The sequence below is a fragment of the Salmo salar genome, chromosome 11 (genome assembly GCF_965601325.2).
Source record: "Salmo salar chromosome 11, fSalSal1, whole genome shotgun sequence".
NCBI classification, from domain to species: domain Eukaryota; kingdom Metazoa; phylum Chordata; class Actinopteri; order Salmoniformes; family Salmonidae; genus Salmo; species Salmo salar.
In genome coordinates, this window is record NC_138301.1 from 103,624,140 (window position 1) to 103,638,246 (window position 14,107).

A 14,107-nucleotide genomic window follows, 5' to 3' on the forward strand; every position below is an offset into this window, starting at 1 on the left:
AGGGGAGAGGGAGAGTGACGGGTTACGAAGAGAGGAGAGGAGAGGAAGGAAGGAAAGGAGCGAGAATAGTGTGCCAGTGTTTCAGGGGCTGTTTTGAAGCAGGCAGGACAGTGAGGGCCCTTTTGGCCCTGTAGGCCTGGGATGTAGGCTGATGTTGGCTGAGTGAGACAGTTCTCTCTACTCCCCTCCCACATGCACACATGAACTCTTATCATGCACTCTTATTATGCACTCTTATCATGCACTAACACATGCACTATTATCATGCACTAACATATGCACGCTTATCATGCACCCTTATCATGCACTAGCATATGCACTCTTATCATGTACTCTTATCATGCACTAACATATGCACTCTTATCATGTACTCGTATCACGCACAAACATATGCACTCTTATCATGTACTCTTATCATGCACTAGCATATGCACTCTTATCATGTACTCTTATCATGCACTCTTATCATGTACTCTTATCATGCACAAACATATGCACTCTTATCATGTACTCTTATCATGCACTAACATATGCACTCGTATCATGTACTCTTATCATGCACTAACATATGCACTCGTATCATGTACTCTTACCATGCACTAACATATGCACTCGTATCATGTACTCTTATCATGCACTAACATATGCACTCGTATCATGTACTCTTATCATGCACTAACATATGCACTCGTATCATGTACTAACATATGCACTCATATCATGTACTCTTACCATGCACTAACATATGCATTCATATCATGTACTAACACGTGTGAAGTCACACATACAGTACACAGACAGTAAATCACTCTACATCACTTTCTTTCACAGACACATCCTACACCAACACACACTCCATCACATACAAACAGGGGCATCAGCACCCACACAACACAGGGAAGGGGAAGGCATGACAAACCTAACCTAACGCACTGTAGCAGGCCTAAAATAAACGCCCCAAACTAGATCCCCTACATACTGGTCTTGACGAGAAGAAAAAAAACTGTCCGGGGAGGTTCTCTTCTACACTGTTCAACCAATCCATTAAATGAGGAGGAGGATGGACTAGTCTGACTGGGTCAGTCCAGACCCCTGCTACGAGGTTAGCTCTTGTGCTGATGCTTAGAAAGACCTCCATAAAGAATGAATGAGTTCCACGTACTGTACAGAGTGATGAACAGCTGCATACATAATGTCTATGATCTACAGAATATCCACAGTATGTATGGTGCAGTCAACCTATCAGATGGACCCATAACACACATATTAATATTACATACATATTACATGCATATTACATATGTATTATATACATATTACATGCATATTACATACATAGTATATACATATTACATGCATAGTACATACATATTATATACATATTACATGCTGTCTCTGTGACTGGATATGTAAGTAACGTTGGTTAGTTAACGTTAACGTTATCTAACGTAGGTTAATGACATGTTTGGATGGAGTGTTAACCTCCAGGACGTCCCGATGTGAGTCAGTCACATAGTGAAATGTCTCTCTGAGGAGATGCGTACACCTGGAGAGTCCTGCAGGTGGCTCTAACACACATCCCATCTCCTTCCTCTGTGAGTCAGCCTGAACACGTGCACAGACACATACTGCAACATGTACATTATCATGCCGTCATGCTAGGCTCGTACGCTCACACACGGACACATAATAAACTCAAATCGTTACGTTCGCTTGGCTCCCATTAACACAGAGGTATTTGAATGCTTTATGTGGGTGAACAGCGAGATAGATTGTCACAAAGGCCTACATCCTTTAGAGGTAACACATGCTCACAAACACACAGAACACTCAGACGTCCACAGCAACACTCTCAGAGACAAAGTACCTGGTGCTCTAGATGTCCTAGCTCTGCTGGAGAAGAGTGACACTCTCCAGTCCAGTGCTGAGCGTCCCTCTCTGTCAATGTCTCTGTCGCTGTCTGTCTCTGTGTGTGTGTTGTTTGTCATGTGCTTGTGGTGTGTGACTGCCTGGTGACAGAGAGGAGAGCTGATCCATTAGCCAGGCGTCACCAAGGGCTCTGCTGGCCTGGTAATGCTGGGATAATTGAACTTGTTTACATCTCCTCTGGGAAATCACTAGAGACACACAATACACTGGAGAGAAAGGGAATGGAGTGTGTGTGGTGTGTGTGTGTGTGTGTGTGTGTGTGTGTGTGTGCGTGTGTGTGTGCGTGTGCGTGTGCGTGTGCGTGCGTGCGTGCGTGCGTGCGTGCGTGCGTGTGTGTGTGTGATGCACTCTGGTGCATGTGTAACCTGAGATTCAGGTTGTGATGCAAATATGTGAGTAGAATGTGTTACCACGGCAACAGGCTCAGAGTGAGTCAGTGCAATGGAATGGCTGGTGCGGTTCTATTAGAGAGAGAAGAGGCAGTTTCCATAGCGACTCAGCATCGGAGCTGCCTATGTGTGTGTGTGTGTCCGTGTGCTCACGTGTGTGAAGTTTCCTACATGCATCTCTGTGTCCGTGAAGGGACCTTGCCATGTACAACTTTGTAACGGTTTATTTGATCTCATCCTGTCCCCCCATTTTCTTGTGACATTACTCTTTCTACTCCTCTCTCTCTCTCTCTCTCTCTCTCTCTCTCTCTCTCTCTCTCTCTCTCTCTCTCTCTCTTTCTCTCTCTCTCTCTCGCACGCACTCTTTCTCTCTGCCTCTGTGCATATCTCTTTCTCTCTATCTCTCTCTTTTCCCATCGTTCTCTACATTATTTATTTACTCATCTCTCTCCCTCTGTATATTTTTCCATCTCTCTCTCTATCTCCATCTCCCTGTCTCCCACTCCAGAAGCTCATCAGGCTAAACAGATGCTGTGCTGTTATTTATGTTTCCTCTTGGTCTGGCTCTCATATGAATTATCCACAGGGCAGACGCTAGGCTAACTGGGCAGCACTGGCAGCTCTGCCCTACTAAAGATACATAGACCATACCACAGCACGTCACAGAGAGGGGGGACCCTGTGAAACCCAGACCGTACCAGCATACTACAGAGAGGACAGTAGGAGAGACAGTGGCAGACTGTACCATAACTCGCCAGAGGGGACAGTGAGAGTTACAGACTGTGCCATAATTCCACAGAAAGATGGGACCCAGGGAGACTTGTAGCACAGCACTACAAGAGGGGACAGAAACATACACAGACTGCCACAACAACACTACCACCATGTTCTAACATCTAAAATGGCTAACCACTGGATAGGTTCCAACACTAAAGCTTTCACTTATAATGTCCTCTCAGTTCAGTATGACGGTCAGGAATGAGGAGAAGAAGCTTACGTTTCAGACTTTGGAGATATACCCTGCATATACAAAAGTATGTGGACACCCCTTCAAATTAGTGGATTCGGCTATTTCACCCACACCCGTTGCTGACAGGTGTATAAAATTGAGCACCTAGCCACGCAATCTCGATAGACAAACCTTGGCAGTAGAATGGCCTTACTGAAGAGCTCACTGACTTTCAACATGGCACCGTCATATGATGCCACCTTTCCAACAAGTCAGTTCATTCAATTTCTGCCCTGCTAGAGCTGCCCAGGTCAACTGTAAATGCTGTTATTGGAAATTGGAAACATCTGTCCTCGGTTGCAACACTCAATACCAAGTTCCAAACTGCCTCTGGAAGCAACGTCAGCACAAAAGCTGTTCGTCGGGAGCTTCATGAAATGGGTTTCCATGGCCGAGCAGCCGCACACAAGCCTAAGATCACCATGCACAATGCTAAGCGTCGGCTGGAGTGGTGTAAAGCTCGCCACCATTGCACTCTGGAGCAGTGGAAACGCGTTCTCTGGAGTGATGAATAACGCTTCACCATCTGGCAGTCTGACGGACGAATCTGGGTTTGGCGGATGCCAGGAGAACGCTACCTGCCCCAATGCATAGTGCCAATGGTAATGTTTGGTGGAGAAGGAATAATGTTCTGGGGCTGTTTTTCATGGTTCGGGCTAGGCCCCTTAGTTCCACTGAAGGGAAATCTTAATGCTACAGAATACAATGACATTCTAGATGATTCTGTGCTTCCAACATTGTGGCAACAGTTTGGGGAAGGCCCATTACTGTTTCAGCATGACAATGCCCCGTGTACAAAGCAAGGTCCATACAGAAATGGTTTGTCGAGATCGGTGTGGAAGAACTTGACTGGCCTGCACAGAGCCCTGACCTCAACCCCATCGAACACATTTGAGATGAATTGGAACGCCAACTGCGAGTCAAGCCTAATCACCCAACCTCCGTGCCCGACCTCACTAATACTTTTGTTGCTGAATGGAAGCAAGTCCTTTCAACAATGTTCCGACATCTAGTGGAAAGCTTTCCAAGAAAATTGGAGGCTGTTATAGCAGCAAAGGGGGGGACCACCTCTGCTAGGGGCGGCAGGTGGCCTAGTGGTTAGACCGTTGGACTAATAACCAAAAGGTTGCAAAATCAAATCCCCGAGCTGACAAGGTAAAAATCTGTTGTTCTGAACAAGGCTGTTAACCCACTGTTCCTAGGCCATCATTGAAAATAAGAATTTGTTCTTACCTAGTTAAAAAAAAAAATGTGCCCATGATTTTGGAATGAGAGGTGTCCACATACTTTTGGTCATGTAGTTTAGTTGAAGATGAGAGGCCACAGTAGAAAAGCGAGATTGAATGACACATATGCAGAGAAGGATATATGATTTGAGTGAATGATGTTCTGTGGACATTTCTGTGGGTGTTTTTTTTGTAAATACACAAAAAGTTGTGTCATCTGTTCCTCAGAATCTAAAGTTGTTCTACTTCTGTCTCTTTCTCTCATCCTCTCATTTTGTGTGTGTGTGTGTGTGTGTGTGTGTGTGTGTGTGTGTGTGTGTGTGTGTGTGTGTGTGTGTGTGTGTGTGTGTGTGTGTGTGTGTGTGTGTGTGTGTGTGTGTGTGTGTGTGTGTGTGTGTGTCCATGTCCCTCTCTTCGCCACAGATATCCGTGACCGTCGGAAGAAGCCGGTGATGTTGTTCATTCATGGCGGCTCCTACATGGAGGGGGCGGGAAACATGTTCGACGCCAGCGTCCTCGCAGCCTACGGCAACGTCATTGTGGTCACTATGAACTACCGTCTGGGCGTGCTTGGTGAGTATGTCTGTCGGCATACTATGACATCACTTCCTGTTTGCATCCTCAGTACTCTTAGTCTATGGTTTCTCTCTCCTGAATTAGATGCCTTGCAATTATATAAAGCAAGGAATTTTTCCTGATCATGTAAACTGACCAGGAAAAGATCTGGGTCATTCTTGTACAGATGTAGGATCTTAATTTGAGCCAGTCCCCTACAGCAGGAAAATAATCCAGCAGGGGTTGATACATTTTTTGTTAAGGCAAATCAAGTCTTACATTTTAAAATGGAAATTACTAACTTTAGAAGGCTTTTTTAAACCTTGAAAACACTACAAGTCTGCATTTCCTGCCATGCAGGAACATTTTCAGCAACAAAAGAGTGATCCAATCCTAAACCTACATCTGTAGTCTACAACTAGGTCCTGGACTTTGTCCTGACCACATGACCTGAACAGGAGAACCATCTGGCCCTAGCTGAACCATGACCTGAGCATTGTGTGGTCTGCCCCTGTGTACAGACTGAGCCAGTGGACAGGAGTTTAGTCAGCTGTTCTGAGGGGCTGACTGCCTGCTTGTTTCAACAGGTGTTTGTTTGTATACAGTACACCACAGTATCCATTGTGGTTGCCAGGTTGGGTAATGGGATCTTGTTTACTGTATCAAGCCTGTCTCAACACATCAGAGTATTCTTCAAGAGAGAAATTGGAGTACTTTATGATACAGTTCAAGCTTTCCCGCTAGTGCAAACCGAGTGAAATGTGACCCAGACAGTCATTGACAGACCGGGCCAGCCAGTTGAGAGGTTTGAGAGTTTAAGGTGCACCTGGCAGCAGTCCTGTCCTGACCTGCTAAATTTGGGTCTGTCTGTTTTGTGGTCATGTTTCATGTGCTATTATGCTTTTCTATATCTGTCTGACTAACTGGAAACATTATTGAGTGGAGCGTGAGAACAATCCTCTGTGTGAACTCCAGTTTTCTTAACGCACTATTTAATCCTTGCGCTGCATGCCGCTGTAATGGACTGATCCAAATGCTCCTCAATGGTGTGCGTGTTCACATCATTCTTAAGCCAAATAGTAGTCTTTCCCTGTGTGATTTACATACTCATGTGTGTAGCAGTTGTGTATGTACTGCATGTGTGTGCGTCTGTATATGTATTATGTAGGTATGTGTGTAATTTACCCTTGTGTAGTGTACCACACACACACACACACACTGACACAGAGGTAAAGAGCGATCTTGCTGAGCGATGCAGAGGGATGATGCAGTGTCCTCGATTCCTCTAACATGGTTGAACATTTTGGTACGTGGGCGAGTAGACTAACCTCTCTCTCTCTCCCTCTGTTCTGCTTCAACTGGGTTACTCTACTGTACTGAAGGGATTATATGTGTGTGTGTGTGTGTGTGTGTGTGTGTGTGTGTGTGTGTGTGTGTGTGTGTGTGTGTGTGTGTGTGTGTGTGTGTGTGTGTGTGTGTGTGTGTGTGTGTGTGTGTGTGTGTGTGTGTTTGTTAGGGAGTTTGTGTGTTTGTGTGTACGTGCTTGTGTGTGTGTGTGTGTGTGCGTGCATTTATTCATACATGTATTAGTGTGTGTGTGTGTGCATTTTGTGTGCATGTGTACGTGTGCATATTTGAATATGTAACAGTAGAAATTGTGCCATCCACCCTCACCACCTCTCTCATTGAACAAAATATTTTGGGCCTAAAAAGAGAAAGACAACTGCTCGACATTTCAACAATATGTTTAGCACATAATCTTTAGTATCATATCATACGTATGCACATGCACACTGACATATGCCAACCTGATTTCAGCCTGTGCCTTTAAGAGAGAGATAGGGGATATAGAGGGAGGGAGCGAGAGAGAAGGGGGATAGAGACAGATGAGGGAGGGAGAAACAGAGAGAGACAGCGTTAGAGAGAGAAGGAGAAACAGAGAGACAGCATTAGAGAGAGAAGGAGAAACAGAGAGAGACAGCGTTAGAGAGAGAAGGAGAAACAGAGAGAGACAGCGTTAGAGAGAGAAGGAGAAACAGAGAGAGACAGCGTTAGAGAGAGAAGGAGAAACAGAGAGAGACAGCGTTAGAGAGAGAAGGAGAAACAGAGAGAGACAGCGTTAGAGAGAGAGAAGGAGAAACAGAGAGACAGTGTTAGAGAGAGAAGGAGAAACAGAGAGAGACAGCGTTAGAGAGAGAAGGAGAAACAGAGAGACAGCATTAGAGAGAGAAGGAGAAACAGAGAGAGACAGCGTTAGAGAGAGAAGGAGAAACAGAGAGACAGCGTTAGAGAGAGAAGGAGAAACAGAAGGGGAGATGAGAACAGTCTAAAAATAACCCATCAGAAGTGCTTTTTAAATCTGCAGCGAAGCAAAGAATTCATTCAATCAAAATGTGTTAATGCAATATGGCCACAGCACACACACACACACACACACACACACACACACACACACACACACACACACACACACACACACACACACACACACACACACACCACACACACACACACACACACACACACACACACACACACACACACACACACACACAGACAAGCTTAAACTTACAGTATCTCTCTATAGTCTCTTACAATTTCATAAGGGTTTCAAAACAAATGAAAGGTTTTCGTGGATGTTAGATGAATTCATGATATGTTTGTGCTTTGTGAAAGGGGAGAAGATGTCTGATAACTGTTTGAGACGAATCCCAAATGTCTGCAATGTGCAGTCCAGTCCCTCCTGGCTGCTCCAGCCCAATGCTGCTGCCTCCCACCTTCCCCTGCCGTCCTCCTGGCTGCTCCAGCCCAATGCTGCTGCCTCCCACCTTCCCCCTACCGTCCTCCTGGCTGCTCCAGCCCAATGCTGCTGCCTGCTTACCTTCCCCCTACTGTCCTCCTGGCTGCTCCAGCCCAATGCTGCAGCCTGCTCACCTTCCCTCTACCGTCCTCCTGGCTGTTCTAGCCCAATGCTGCTGCCTGCTCACCTTCCCCCTACCGTCCTCCTGGCTGCTCCAGCCCAATGCTGCTGCTTGCTTACCTTCCCCCTACCGTCCTCCTGGCTGCTCCAGCCCGATGCTGCTGCCTACTCACCTTACACTTACCTTCCTCCTGGCTGCTCCAGCCCAATGCAGCCTCCTGATTTGTGCTGCACAGCCATCTGTTCAGACTAATTAACTAATTAACTAATTAATGAACTCTGGGGAAGGGCCAACCATCACTGGACTGTGGGAGAGAGAGAGAGGCTTCTCACCTCAGGAAGAGAAATGAAACACTTTGCTGTCTTCATCTTCTCCTCCTTCTCCTTCTTCTTCTCCTCCAACCACTCCTCTCTTCTTCTCCTCTCGATCATTTCATCCCCATTCTCTCCATCAGATCAGACCAATCTCTCTGATTGAACAGGATCGGATGACTCCTAATGAGTTCATCTCATGTGTTTTTTCCTCTCCTCTCTACCAACAAACACCAAATCCCTGAATGATCATTCCCAGCTCTCTCCGGATGCACCCAAGGACACTGCCTTTGAGTTATTAATGCTTCAGCATACAGCCTATTGGTTTCAATGTACAGTAATCTCATAATGACAAACCCAGCTCAGATTGAATAAATAGAGCCAGTGTTGGGATGTGAGTATTATGAGAAATCTCATGTTCCCTTTTATAATGAGGTGATCATTTGGTTATTGTTGCATAGGGCTGTCAGGAGAAAGTGAATTTGCCTGCACAAACGTAGCGAGTGGAGGAAGCATGAAATGGAAAGAGATGGGGTATAGTGTTACTGTATGGAATAATCATTTAGATGGGCTATAGTGTTACTGTATGGAATAATCATTTAGATGGTGAAACAACATAGTACAATAGAATAGACCACAACCCAATCCTGCATAACACAGCAGGATAACACTGGAGAGTGCACAACGATTGACAATACAACAGCCAATAATAAAATAGACAGGTTAGCTGACAATGTCACGAAAACAAAGTGCAAGCTTCAAAGGGGCAGAATACCATGTGTTGCTCTGATTCTGGCTGGCCAGATAGCTAACAGCAATGACAAGACACTGCCATGTGGTGAATTGTAAGTGTCTCGTTTCAGCCTGATTGATCTTGTTCTTGAGACCATGTCTTTTGAGGTGTTATGACTGATGTCACATCTATGCTTATATGGCTAAAAATTGCTAGCTAGCTAGCTAACCAACATCTGTAAGGATGTATTTTAGAGACATTTGCTCATTGTGCAACTTTATTTATGTTTTTGATAAACATTGGAGACGAAATATAGTTTACATGTTATGAACAACCTAAACCAACCCTATCTGTTTTGCCCCATAGTTGCGCACGCTTTGGTTTTGTTGCTAAACAACCAACCCGTCTATACAGAAGGATAGGGATTTCTCTGAAACACACAGATACTGATAAAGGCCATGATGGACACGGTTGATCTCAAAGGTTACCTCACATTGCACAATGAGCAATTTCACCTATGAGTCCAATTTTACGCTGTTAGACACAGGCTCGTGTTTACAAGAAGAACAAACCGTCCGTGAACGATGTAGTCTGAAAACACTGTGCTTCTGTGGAAGGCAGACATCTTACGGTAATACTCAATCTGTACTCAATCAGGTCATTTCAATGTAGGTGTGGACCACACTGCTGGACTGATTTATACACAACCATATTTACCCTTCTTCTCATCTGCCCCCCACCTGCCGTAGCTTTGAAGGCTGTCTCTCCATTTCCCGGTGTTCTTCCCTCTGTCTCTATATCGATATGTATGTTTATGTATCTGTCCTACTCTTCTGTACACTGAGTATACCAAATATTAAGAACACCTTTCTAATATTGAGTTGCACCCCAATGTTGACTCCAGTGCTTCCCACAGTTGTGTCAAGTTGGCTGGATGTTCTTTGGGTGGTGGACCATTCTTGATACACATGGGAAACTGTTGAGCGTGAAAAACCCAGCCGCGTTGCTGTTCTTGACACAAACTGGTGTGCCTGGCACCTAAATAAAATCTAAAATCATTCATTTTCCATTTGTTTTGTCTTTGCTTTCTACACACCTGGTTTCTATTCCCCAATTACATGTTCATTATTTAACCCTCTGTTTCCCCCATGTTTGTGTACGTGTTTGTTTTATTGTAAGGCTGTATCTGACGGCTGGTATTATTGTTACCGGGTTTTGTTATTACGCCCGTTTATTTCGTGGTACCGGTATTTTTCCAGCACCATAGTATTATGTTTACACTGGTGTTTTTTCTTGAATTAAATACCTTGTCCACACATCTCAGCTCTCCTGCGCCTGACTCCTTTCACCAGTTACCCACAGCTTTGACAGAAACACGCACCCCAAAGGAATGGATTCAGCAGGAGCAGGTGCTCCAGCAGTAGGGGTTGAGGAGCGAGTCCAGCAGCACGCTGCCATGCTGCAGCATCTCGGCAGCGCCATGGATCGCGTGCTACAAACTATGGAGCGCTGGGAGAGAAGAGGAGTCCCTCCAGCGTCTCCACCAGCACCACCAGTCTCACCATCACTCACCCCTCCTTCACCCGGGCCCAGTGTGATACGGCTCGCCCTCCCGAAGGAGTATGATGGAACGGCGGCGGGTTGTCAGGGGTTCTTGCTCCAGCTAGAGCTCTATCTGGCAACCGTCCACCCGGCTCCTTCGGGCCGAGAGAGCATCGCCGCCCTTGTCTCCTGCCACTCAGGGAAAGCCCTGGAGTGGGCCAACGCCGTATGGGGGGGAAGAAGAAGCGGTGTTGGACCACTTCAAGGGTTTCACCCGCCGCCAAAGGCAGGGGACGAGGAGCGCACAGGAGTTCGCGTTGGAATTCCGGACCCTGGCCGCTGGCACGGGATGGGACAACAGGGCCCTGATCGATCACTACCGGTGGAGTCTGCGCGAGGACGTCCGTCGGGAGTTGGCCTGCAGGGACACCACTCTCACATTCAACCAGCTGGTGGACCTGTCCATCCGGCTGGATAACCTGCTGGCTACCCGCGGACGTCCAGATTGGGGTCTGTCGGTTCCATCCCCCATCACCACCGCTCCGACGCCCATGGAGCTGGGAGGTGCTGCACTTAGGGCGACCGGAGGAGGGGCCGTTCCATGCACCATCTGTGGCCGCAGAGGGCACACTGCCGGTCGGTGCTGGGGATGTTCCTCTGGGATTCGAGGCAGCACCCCAGGTGAGTCGGCACCAGGCTCACCCAGAGCCCCCTGTTGCTCACATGTTTTTGTTTATTTTCCCCGCATTCCCAGCGTAAGGCGCTCGTAGATTCAGGCGCAGCTGGGAATTTTATTGACAGGTCATTTGCCCATAGTTTAGGGATCCCCATTGTTCCTGTGGATATGCCCTTCCCTGTGCACGCCTTAGATAGTCGACCATTAGGGTCAGGGCTAATTAGGGAGGCCACCGCTCCACTGGGCATGGTTACGCAGGAGGGTCACAAGGAGAGAATCAGTCTATTCCTTATTGATTCTCCTGCGTTTCCCGTGGTGCTGGGCCTACCCTGGTTGGCCTGTCATGACCTCACTATTTCGTGGCAACAGAGGGTTCTCACGGGGTGGTCACGAAAGTGCTCGGGGAGGTGTTTAGGGGTTTCCGTTGGTGCTACTACGGTGGAAAGTCCAGACCAGGTCTCCACCATGCGCATCCCCTCTGAATATGCCGATTAGGCTCTCGCATTCTGTAAAAAGAAGGCGACTCAATTACCACCCCATCGACGAGGGGATTGTGCGATAAATCTCCTGGTAGACGCAGCACTTCCCAGGAGTCACGTGTATCACCTGTCGCAAGAGGAGACGGCGGCTATAGAAACATATGTCTCCGAATCTCTGGGGCAGGGGTATATTCGGCCCTCCACTTCACCTGCCTCCTCAAGTTTATTTTTTGTGAAGAAGAAGGATGGAGGTCTGCGCCTGTGTATTGACTATCAAGGCACCAACCAAATCACTGTGAGATACAGTTACCCGCTGCCTCTCATAGCCAGTGCGATCGAGTCAATGCACGGATTGGATCTCAGGAGCGCTTACAACCTGGTGCGTATCCGGGAGGGGGACGAGTGGAAGACGGCATTTAGTACCACCTCAGGGCACTATGAGTACCTCATCATGCCGTACGGGCTGATGAATGCTCCATCAGACTTCCAGGCCTTTGTAGACGAGATTTTCCGGGACCTGCACGAGCAGGATGTAGTGGTGTATATCGACGACATTCTGATATACTTCGCTACACGCGCCGAGCATGTGTCCCTGGTGCGCAGGGTGCTTGGTCGTCTGTTGGAGCATGACCTATACGTCAAGGCTGAGAAATGCCTGTTTTTCCAACAGTCTGTCTCCTTCCTAGGATACCGCATTTCCACTTCAGGGGTGGAGATGGAGAGTGACCGCATTACAGCCATGCGTAATTGGCCAACTCCCACCACGGTAAAGGAAGTGCAGCGGATTCTAGGGTTTGCCAACTACTACCGGAGGTTTATCCGGGGCTTTGGTCCGGTAGCGGCTCCCATTACCTCACTGCTGAAGGGGGGACCGGTGCATTTGCGGTGGTCAGCTGAGTCGGACAGGGCTTTTGGTCAGCTGAGGGCTCTGTTTACCTCGGCCCCCGTGCTGGCTCATTCGGATCCCTCTTTGGCGTTAGTGGAGGTGGACACGTCCGAGGCTGGGACAGGAGCCGTGCTCACTCTGCGCTCGGGTACGCCACCAAAGCTCCACCCCTGTGCCTTCTTTTCGAAGAAGCTCAGCCCGGCGGAGCGAAACTATGACGTGGTGGACCGGGAGTTGTTGGCTGTCGCCAAGGCTTTGAAGGCGTGGAGACATTGGCTTAAGGGGGCTAAACACCCTTTTCTCATCTGGACGGACCACCGCAATCTGGAGTACATCCGGGTGGCGAGGAGACTGAACCCTCGCCAGGCAAGGTGGGCCATGTTCTTTACCCATTTTGTTTTCACCCTGCCCTACAGACCAGGTTCCCAGAACGCAAAGGCAGACGCACTGTCCCGGATGTATGACACAGAGGAGCGGTCCATGGATCCCACTCCCATACTCCCGGCCTCTTGCCTGGTGGCACCGGTAGTGTGGGAGCTGGACACGGACATCGAGCGGCGTTACGTACAGAGCCCACTCCCCCCCCAGTGTCCAGCTGGGCGTCTGTACGTTCCGTCTGCTGTCCGCGACCGTTTGATCTATTGGGCCCACATGTCACCCTCCTCTGGTCATCCGGGCATCGGTCGGACAGTGCGCTGTCTTAGTGGGAAGTACTGGTGGTCCACTTTGGCTAAGGACGTGAGGGTTTATGTCTCCTCCTGCTCAGTGTGCGCCCAGTGCAAGGCCCAGAGGGAAGTTACAACCCTTACCCGTTCCTCAACGGCCGCGGTTGCACCTGTCGGTTGATTTCCTAACTGATCTTCCTCCATTACAGGGTAACACCACGATCCTGGTCATTGTGGATCGGTTTTCTAAGTCCTGCCATCTCCTCCCTTTGCCCAGTCTCCCTACGGCCCTACAGACGGCGGAGGCCCTGTTCACACACGTCTACCAGCCTTATGGGGTGCCTGAGGACATAGTATCTGATCGAGGTCCCCAGTTCACGTCAAGGGTCTGGAGGGCGTTCTTGGAATGTCTGGGGGTCTCGGTCATCCTTACCTCCGGTTTTCACCCCAAGAGTAACGGGCAGGTGGAGAGAGTAAACCAGGATGTGGGTAGGTTTCTGCAGTCTTATTGCCAGGACCGGCCGGGGGAGTGGGCGGCGTTCATACCCTAGGCAGAAATGGCCCAGAACTCGCTCCGCCACTCCTCTACCAACCTCTCCCCTTTCCAGTGCGTACTGGGGTACCAGCCGGTTCTGGTGCCGTGGCATCAGAGCCAGATCGAGGCTCCTGCGGTGGATGACTGGTTTAGGTGCGAGACTGAACGAGGTATGTTACAGGTTACAGCTTCCCCCGATTATCGTATTAACACCTCGTTCCATGTGTCTCTCCTCAGGCCGGTGATGGCTG

General features: G+C 48.3%; 1 protein-coding gene across 2 annotated transcripts in view; it reads left to right on the forward strand.

Moving 5' to 3' along the window:
• The window catches only part of LOC106563375 (neuroligin-2), a 91,342-nt gene that overhangs the window by 45,026 nt on the left and 32,209 nt on the right, over positions 1-14,107 (forward strand). For both annotated transcript variants that reach the window (XM_014128877.3, XM_082958206.1), the window contains exon 4: positions 4,977-5,126. In XM_014128877.3, coding sequence (XP_013984352.1) covers positions 4,977-5,126 — 150 coding nt within the window. The remainder of the gene's footprint in view (positions 1-4,976; positions 5,127-14,107) is intronic.